The sequence below is a fragment of the Ostrea edulis genome, chromosome 7 (assembly GCF_947568905.1).
Source record: "Ostrea edulis chromosome 7, xbOstEdul1.1, whole genome shotgun sequence".
NCBI classification, from domain to species: domain Eukaryota; kingdom Metazoa; phylum Mollusca; class Bivalvia; order Ostreida; family Ostreidae; genus Ostrea; species Ostrea edulis.
The window spans coordinates 5,683,897-5,694,490 of NC_079170.1; the positions used below are offsets into that span (position 1 = coordinate 5,683,897).

General features: G+C 36.1%; 1 protein-coding gene across 1 annotated transcript; it reads right to left on the reverse strand.

Moving 5' to 3' along the window:
* Nucleotides 1-6,936: 6,936 nt before the first annotated feature.
* On the reverse strand, nucleotides 6,937-10,242 carry LOC125656980 (uncharacterized). The gene has a single exon (XM_056142924.1). The coding sequence runs from the start codon at nucleotides 10,240-10,242 to the stop codon at nucleotides 7,486-7,488; it is 2,757 nt and encodes a 918-aa protein (XP_055998899.1). The 3' UTR covers nucleotides 6,937-7,485.
* Between the last annotated feature and the right edge of the window lie 352 nt (nucleotides 10,243-10,594).

Genomic DNA, 10,594 nt, shown 5'->3' on the forward strand with positions numbered 1-10,594 from the left:
CAAATCCTGTCACTGAGTCCATGTTTTTTTTAGTCCTGATGAACTTGATACTATATAAATTAGTGTTAAGTACAATACAGTGTTTCATTTCAGTAGAGGAGCTTATTTCCAAATAACATCAATATTAATAACAAGGAATCACCACCACTGCTGAGCTCCAGTTTTCACAAAGACACACAGCTGTATATGGCAATAAAACAACGCATTGGACCAATATTTGAAATGTACGAAACCCAGCAAGAGCAAGATTCATTTAAGATTTTTAGGTCACCTGAATTCATTCAGGTGACCTATTGCTATTTGTTTTTGTCCGTCGTCGTGCGTCGTTCGTTAACATTTGAACATTTTCAGCTTCTTCTCTGAAACCCCGGAACCAATTTCAACCAATTTTGGCATATAGCATCTGTGTATGGAGGGGAACAACAATTGTGAAATTCGTGGTCCCTGCCCCCCTGGGGCCTGAGGGGTGGGGCAAAAACCATCAAAATGAGTGTAATTTTAAAAAATATTCTTCTTTTCTCCTGGACATCAAGAAGCCAAACTGTGGGCATAATTATAACGAGCGTTGAGCCTTCTACCAAAATTGTGAAATTCATGGCCCCTGGGGCAGGGGTTCTTGTATTAGGGTGGGGCTCTATTGATCATATAGTGAAAATGTAGAAATTCTTTGAAAATCTTCTTCTCTGTCTCTGGGTATTAAGTAGACAAACTAATAGCATGGTAATGATGAGCAAGGATGCCTCTTTATACCCCCCGCAACAAGTTGTGGGGGGTATACTGGAATCGAATTGTCCGTCTGTCCGTCCGTCCGTCTGTAGATGCAATGGTTTCCGGGCTCTAAAGCATCATCCTTTCCACCTACCGTCACCATATCATATATATGGACTACCCATGGGATGAAGATGTTCCCTATCGATTTTGGGATCAAAAGGTCAAAGGTCAAGCACACTGGACATCGAAGTAGCAATATGGTTTCCGGGCTCTAAAGTGTTATCCTTTCCACCTACAGTCACCATATCATACATATGGACTACCCATGGGATGAAGATGTTCCCTTTCGATTTTGGGGTCAAAAGGTCAAAGGTCAAATGCACTGGACATTGAAGTAGCAATATGGTTTCCGGGCTCTAAAGCGTTATCCTTTTCACCTACAGTCACCATATCAAACATATGGACTACCCATGGGATTTAGATGTTCCCTATCGATTTTGGGGTCAAAAGGTCAAAGGTCAGTCGCACTGGACATCGAAGTAGCAACACTCAGAAAAGAGGTAGTTTATACCTATTACCAACACCCTTTTGTAGATTGGGGTAAGCGGGGGTATTCTTAGTGAGCATTGCTCACAGTACCTCTTGTTAAAAATTGTGAAATTCATGGCCCCTGGATCAGGGGTTCTGGTGTTAGGGTGGGGCTCTATAAGTCATATAGTGAAAATGCATTATTTCTTTGAAAATCTTCTTCTCTGTCTTTGGGTATTAAGTAGACAAACCAATAGCATGGTTAGGATGAGCAAGGATGCCTCTTTTAAAATTGTGAAATTCATGGCCCTATTGATCATATAGTGAAAATGCATTTTATTTCTTTGAAAATATTCTCCTCTGCTGCTGGATATTAAGTAGACAAACTAATAGTATGATAATGATGATCAAGGATACTTCTTTCAAAACTGAAATTTATGGCCGCTGGGTCAGGGGTTCTGGTGCAAAGGCGGGACTGACCACATAGCTATTCAATGTTTCTTCCATCCAAAAGTAAAATTCTTATATTTAAACACAAACCTAATTCAAACATTGGAAGGTTGTTACATGATACTCAGGTGACCTTTAAGGCCCCTGGGCCTCTTGTTAGTAAAAGCAACCTAATCTATTCTGACTGCTTATACTGTATTCCATAGGTCAATAATATAATTCAATTTTGTGTATGAAATCTAATGTGTCACATTTCTTATTAATTTATAACATATGGTTTACTCAACAAAATATATGTATCTTAATTTCATTCATATGTACATGTATGTACCTCGCTGTTATGTTATCATATTCAACATTTTTAAATTTAGCATAATAATAATAATCAGAAGTCTAGGAATAGATGCATGCTGACCACGTCAATGGTGAGGTGTGGAAACTTAAACACAGCGTATGGTGGTTATTGGACAATTTCAAACTCAAACATGGTACACTTTACAGCAGGATATGTTACTGACCATCTGTGCATCTGATATTGATTAAACTAGTCGACCATCATTTAAAAGAATGTCCTTCAAAAGCAGTGCGTACGATAGTGCATATTTTGTACACAAAGTGGTTTCAATAAAGCCCATGTGTTGATCTTGACAGATGTAAGACAAATGTTAAGTAATCCATATATCTAACTTCCAAATCACACTCTCCAATAGTTCAACAAGATTAATGAAGGTGAATGTTTTTTTGTTATTTCATTCTTTTAAACTTTATTTGAATGAATATTGGATTACATATATTATATTTCTGTGTGTGAATGTTTACACTAAGGTGTTGGCGCGATAAACAACCACCACTACTGTCTCGAGTACCCTAAGTAGTTCACAACGTGTGGCACGTCACCAAAAGCTGGCGTCGATCCTACATGAGGGAATACTTATCAAATGAGACTTAAAATACTACACTGACTAGTGTGACTTTTGAACCCATCTATCGTTTTGTTTAATGCGACAAATACATTGTTGAAGTCAGTTGTTATTATTGATTGGGATTCGTTTCCATGGGATATGTCATCACTTCAAAACCTATAATTTTTTAAAAGATTCGTAATGTCAAATGAGAGTATCTGACTGTAAAAGCGTACCTTTATTACCTGCTGTCAGTGTTTACATCATCTATCTTCTGTATATTACATGTGGTATTGATACGGTGTATTTTCTTTGATGACTAAAATCAAGGAATTTCCCCACATATGTCTGTCATATCAATAGGCGTGTCTATAAAGTTCAAATTCTATAAGTTATTGCATGGCATGGAAACGTGTGTGGAAATAAGTCATAAGATAAGTTTAAATTTGAAAGTTACTGCACAATACACATGACAAAAAGTAAAATGGAAAGATGTATGATTTTTCGTTTAATAAACTCCATACAAACCGAAAAATGTATAGAACATAAACAAAAATACATCTCTTTTCTAAACTCTCCAAATGGGTATCCGTTGAGTCTGACTCTCTTGTTACAAATGGATTTTGTTGGTGTGACTTTCTTGTTACTGCTTGCTTCACTTGGAGTATTCACCTCATCCTAAGAATTTTCTGTGGTTTAAAGGTAGAGCGTTCGCTCCGCATGTGGAAAGTTGGGTTTATAGCGCCATATTCGTTGTAGAGTTAGCATATTGTGATAGTTGCTGATTGTTGCAAATAAAAATGTAAAGTCTTCTTTAACTGGCCATAACTGTAGCAAAGAAAGAAAGAAAAAATATTAGGAGAATGAGGCATCGAACCCGGAACCCTTGCATTAAGCACTAGCTAGGGGATCTAATAAATAAACTAACCAGGCCAATATATTGAGTGTGATAATATTACTACAATTAAAAATTTGAATCAATGTTTAAAATCATACAAGAAGTCTTCCTATCAATAACTTCATAGATAATGTCAGAAACGTCTAGTACGTCCTTGATTATGTATACAAATGATATTTCAATGCAGGTTTATCTTTCCCTTTTTGAAAAGGAACAATGCAAAATCTGTGTCCAATTCAGACAATAAAAAAAGAAAAGAAAATCTTCATAAAATGTTATTTTTTCAATGCAATTCCTGACCAGGTAGTTGTAAATTAAGAGTAGTATAGGAGTTGTCTTTCCTTGATCAGCTGGTATGTGGGTGGAAGTGATGTCGATGGGTGTTATTAAGATATATCATTGTTTTGACAGAAACAAACCCTTTTCATTTCGTTAATTATAATTGTGAATATCAAACCCGAGAGTGATGTTTCCAACTTTATATATAAACATGTCAAAATAACAAATAAGGGAAAAAATACAGAAAGCCCGAAGTTCTAGAGCACACTCAGTTTCAAAATATTTGACGTCTATGGGAATGGCATGAAGTTTAACAAGAGGCCTACAGGCTTCATCGGTCACCTGAGTACTAGTGAAGAAGTATCACTACTCCTAAGGGCTATGAAATCTAGAAAAAATATCCTGTTCTGAATAGCTAAGCTAAATTCTAATGTTCAGCAACAGTATAAAACAAGATGAATTCTTAGAACTTCAATACCCTCAAAAGTGCATACACTGATGAAAGGCTGTACATAATATAATAGGTGTATTAACATCAAAACATTAAAAGATATGACTAACTTGGACCCATCTTAGAGTCAAATCCCTGGGTTGTGAAAAATACAATTTTGTTGTACACTATTTTCTGCTATTCCATTGAATGCATTTAGATTTTATACAGATCAGCAAACTTATACATGCATACTATATATTAAGGTCGGCCCCACCCTAATTCCAAAACCCCTACCCCTGGGATCATCAAATTTACAGTTGTGGTAAAGGACTACCTGTTCTTTCTAAACATTCATTTAATTTCAATTTAGTATCAATAAACACTAAAATAGATGTTTATTTATTTACACATAAACACTCTATACCAAGTTTGGCTCCACCCTGGGGTACAACCCCTACCCCTTGGATCATGAAATTTACAATTTTTGTAGAGGCTATCCTGCTCTACATCACTATGCATTTAATTTTTCTTGAACATGTGCGGTTGTAGAGAAGAAGATTTTCGAAAATTGTTCAACTTCTAGCAGTTTCCCCCGCCCCTAGGGCCCCAAGGGTGCAGGAATCCTAAAATTTCCAATTTATGCCCCCCTCGTTCCAAAGATTTTTCATACCAATTTTGAAAATAATTCGACTGGTAGTTATGAAGAACTTAAAGATGTCCATTGTTCATACATTTGATAACTGACCATTTTGCCCCCACCCTAATACCAAAACCCCTACCCCTAGGATTATCAAATTTATAATTTTGGTAAAGGACTACCTGCTCTTTCGAAATATCCATTTAGCTTCAGTTTAGCTTCAATAGCACTAAAGAAGATATTATTACACTATATAGTAAGTTTGGCCCCACCCTGGGGTCACAACCCCTACCCCAGAGAGCATGAAATTTACATATATAGAATTTACTCCCCACTTGTTCCAAAGATGCTTCATACCAAATTTGAAGAGAATTGGAATGACGATTATCAAGAAGGAGTTAAAAATGTGTATTGTTCACACATTTGATAACTGACCGTTTTGGCCCCACCCTGATACCAAAACCCCTACCCCTGGTATCATCAAATTGACAATTTTGGTAAAGGACTACCTGCTCTTTCTTAATATCAGTTTAGTTTTAATTTAGTATCACTAGCACGAAAGGAGATGTTATTTAAGTGTTTTACACATAGACACTATAAAGTAAGTTTGGCCCCACCCTGGGGTCACAACCCTACCCCGGGGATCATGAAATTTACAATTTTGGTAGAAGCTTCGTTGCTCATCATTACTATATACTCACTTTTCTCTGCTAGGTGCCCAGGTGTAAAGAAGTCGATTTTAAAAGAAATTCAATTTTGCAGTTTTACCCCAAAATTAAGGCCCCCGGGGGCAGGGGGGGGGAGGTCATGAAATTTACAATTTCCAATCGCCTTCACCTACAGATGCTACATACCAAATTTGGTCCTTTCCGACAAGTCGAGAAGATGCGATTTGTTTACAATAAGATCAGCATAAAATTGTGTAGGTTTCGGTGTTATACTTATAATAGTTTTAGGCCCATTTTTATCATTTTATGAAGATTTATAATTATTTTATCTATTTATATCCCATTCAACGAAGGACATCCCCCTTCCGAGAAAATACGATATTGATCTGATATTTTAAATGTTATTATTTTTTCCTGTGATTATAGAAGTCAATGTTACGACTTTGTGTAATAATTTATCAACAGTTTAAATATTGATATACTGACATTTCAAAATTAAGGATTATCTCCCTCATCCATAGCTATTATCCTTAGACGAATTTGACTCCACTTTTTTGGCACACTGTTTTTCCATATAATAGCTCTAAAACTTCATTGTTATTTCGGATTTCAAACATTTCGGTTGAGCATCACTGAAGAGACATTATTTGTCGAAATGCGCATCTGGTGCATCAAAATTGGTACCGTATAAGTTTTACATGTAAAGACACTTGGAAAAACACGAAAAGGTTTTTCTTTATTTTGGTTGAATATGTTTTGTGATGACTATGTCAGATATCGAGTGGTCCAGGACTGTTCTGGGAAGTGTGCGCCTTACAAGTTCAACATTCTACCGAAATTAGGTTGTACACTACTTAAAAATGTCAAAAAAATCAGGCCACTGTTTACAATATAGGAGTTTTTCTGTTTGGCATTCATATAGTGCATTATGTTTTCAATTATTGCGTTTGACGAGAAGAAACGACACGTATTCAAAATTTTACCTTAAATTGTCGCACACGACAAAAACTACTATTATAAACACATTCACAATACTGATTTATAAATATTGAAATTATGAACGACCGTTCATTTTGTCTTTGGTCAACTATTCGGCATGAGACATTACGATTGCATTCGTAAAATCATTATCTATTTTTAATACGGAGAGAGTTCAGTTATGTTACATGAAAAACATTTAATTTGGAGCTCCAAGTGACTTCTTAATAAGCAGGTGTTAATCACTGTCTATGATACCAATAGATATAACATAACTAATGCACAAAATTATTAAAATATATTTTTAGAATGCTCTTAAATTCATTTCAATCAAAGATATCGCTCATTCAAATAATATGTGCAACAATTCAAACACGTATTAAAAAGTACTTACTCGTTGGAATATCATTTAATTCTGATTTCCCGCGCTTGTGTAGGGTTTCATCTGGTTTCATATTCATATGTTGAAAACAGAGTTTATACTATGTATGAAAATTTTCAAGCGAAACAAATTTTTTCACAGCTTAATTTGAGCAATACATCTTCTGTACTCCTTAAGATCAATTAACTGAATATTACATAGTTTTATTATTATTTCGACAAATACACCATACAAATAGCTAAGAAAATGAATTTAATTTGTGTGTCAAATACAGATAATATTACATAAGCATTGCAAAATAAAAAAAAATATAAATTCTACACCCGATATGTATCCATCCATATTTCCTGTTCAATACTCTATTTCATAATCTGAAGTTTTGCATGTGTACATCATGGATATAAACAAATATATATGGAATACCAAGAAAGGGAGAATGTGGGTGACATTTTATGTAAGTCATATTGCCATTCCAATATGTACAAAAGCCATCAAGTTACCGATTTCGCTGTATGTCAAAGAAAAAATCTCAATAAAGTAATTTGAGATATACCATAAAGAGACCCTCAATATTAAACACAATATAACGTTCAATTGAAAAGAAGGAAGAATCTACCCATCAAACATCTATTATGTCACGTTTACGTTTTACCCTAGATGACATGTTCACAATCAATATGTTGTTTTCTCTCTCACGGACTAATTCCTCGTTTAACATTGTGACACTTCCAGTGTCCATGTAAGCAGAAAACCCTTTAGCAGAACAATTCCCCATTGTTCCTACATCTTCACTTTCACGTTCCTTTGAATCTGCAATAATATCAGCTACCGGCCAGTTCTGTCTGTAATTCTTTATTGCGTCATCAAAGAGATTTTGAAACCTCAGACTAGAGGTGTCTACTTCCACGTCAACGGGAGGCTTGAAGAGAATGTTGCGGAAAACCCATGGTAGAAAACCTCCGGCGAGTGTGGCCAGCATTTGATTAACACCAGAAACTGAGTATTCGTTTCCAAAGGCCATTACAACAATTATCACAAACAAAAGAAATAGAATAATTGTCAAAAACTGACGCAGGGCACTCACTAAGTTTTTGTATAGACTTCCAGGACAACCCACGTGATCAATGTAGGCGGATTTGAAAAAGAATGTTCGAGTAATGTGAGGTTTATCGTGATTATCTAAGAATAACAGAACACGTGGAACTCTCCATTTCAGGACGCCATTAGACATGTGAGGGAAGGGGTCCATCGGTAGAGCCTTGTCTTCATGGTCATCAACGCTGATCTGGAAGGCAGTATTCGGTTGACTGTCTTCCGTCTGCCATGCCACCTTGTCTACCTGTTCTTTCGCTCTTCCGAGAAGTGTCTTGTGAATGACTTGATTAAAAGTTTGATATTTCTGAGTAACACTACCAAAGCAGTCTCGAGCATACAGCGACAACATGAAGAGTAAGGAAACGTATTTCAGAGTTTGAGAAGCATTGAGAATGACACCAATCAAGGTGTAGACTATCATCTCAACGAAGAAAACAATTACCTCAACAGCTAAAATTACACAGGAGACCAACGCTAATATGCTCAATAGAATGGCAATAAATTGTACAGCACGAAAGCCACCACTGGCTATTGTAGACAGACGAGCAACAGTTTCTCTTCTGGGAAGGTCATATTCGCCCATTTTCTCTTTCAATCTGGTTACACATTTAAAATTTGGGAGTATCACAATGATCAGATGACACAGTAATCGCAACGCGATGTTAAGTGTTGGTATGCAATAAAATGCTAGAACCATGATAATAACTGGTAAAACGAACATCCAGTATATTGCTATGATGAAAAAAGCGAAAACTCCACACTCCTTGAATGGATAAAGCAAAGTTTTTATAGCCCGTCCGAATGATCTCGAATACGAAGATTCATGCATGTCTCCGAAGCACTTTCGAAGAACTATTTCAATGTTTCGTTTCAATTCTGAACTTATCAATTCTAGAAGTCCAAATAGAACGCCGTCTGCTATCAGGACAACATAGCAAAAAATAAAGATGCCATGAACAGGTGTTAAAAAACTTAACATGCTGCCAGAAAAGTATGCAAAGTGGACTGCTAACTTGCGGTCACGTGCAGCATTGTCCTTATCATCGTGTTCACTGTATTCATACCGATAGAAAATGGCTATTCTCAAAATCCATGGAATCATGACCACTATACATGAAATAATGAACATAAGTTTTTGTAAACAGTGATACCACTTTAAATGTTTTATAATCAACAGAGTTCCTCTGAAAGGTTCCAGCATATTACGGTTGCAACATGGTTTTAAAGAATCCCTTTCCCGGATTTGACAACGAAAAAACGAATCGTAAATGGATCTGATAATTCCAACTGGAACGTCGTTTGGAGGAATTAAACGCTCATGCTTAACGTTGAGATGTATCTTTGAAAGGGTGAGTGCATAAACAGTATCTTCATCCATCTCATCCAACTGTTCCTTAAACGCATTCATTAGCGACAGGTCGTCAATGTTCACAATATTTTTGTCCATGGGTGGCGGGTTGTTTCGGTAAGTCTTCATTACTCTGACTTGGAATTGGTTATCACAGTTGAATTCGTACTTCAAAGTTCTGTACTTGTCTTGATACCACGCCTTGGGTATAAGATAGGGACAAAACATAATGACAAGGAAGTTGATAAAATATATGCAGTAGAATAAAAGACGGACCCATATGTCTTTCACAAGTTCTCTACATACGATATTACCTTTAGGAGTTTTAGAACAACACACGTGGTAGAAAACAGCCCTGTTGTTTACATTTTTGATGTGCATGTTGCAGACATGTTCATTGTCACTAAGACTACCACCAGCTCCGTCTGGTGAGATTTCTTGGAAATCATTCAGTAAAATATGTCGAAGACCTTTCTCTACTTCCTTTATATCCCTTTGTAATAAGCATCCTATTGGTTCTTCCTGTAATTCTACTTTCATATTTTCAGTGCCGTAACTCAGAGTTGAAAGTGAAAGTATTTCGAAACCCGTCTTCAAAAACAGAAGTCCTTGACCATGCCGACCAGTACTTCTTTCCCAAAGAAAAGGTTTGTAAATGTCAGATTCCGATTCTCCCGGAATCTTTCCGGAATGGTTTCGAAACTTCAGTTCATAGATGATAAGTTTGGTTCCGGCATCTAGAAGTTCTTTGATATCGTGTCTTAGCATTTTAGACACAGGCGTGACACTGCAGTTGCTAAATAAAGTTACCAAGAATTCTTGATTCAAAGATGACGAATTCGTAACTGTCACTTGATCCACACAATCTTTCTCGAAAAGACTCAAGGTTGGTTGGAAAACGAAGATCAAAAGCACAAACCCAAACAACTCCATTTTTATGTTTAGTCTGAACACTTAAGTGTTCTACATGCAATTTATGCTTCGTTTGGTAAGAGATTTTAGATAATTTGTTCACTGTGCACCATATCAATTAACACTGAAGGTTGTATTTGTAAAGCAGATATTACTGTTCGTTATCTTCACCTTGCATATTTAAACGTAACTGATTATGTAACCGGGTTAAAATTGTTATACCTATTTATTATCAAGATTATGATATTTATTTATATGAATTACGTGGGCATGCGTGTAATGTTTATTCAATGTAGGAGCAAAGATAGGACTTGATAGAACATTTGGCTTTTGTAAAGTTTAGGAATCCAGTATTCCTACGGGAACTCATATT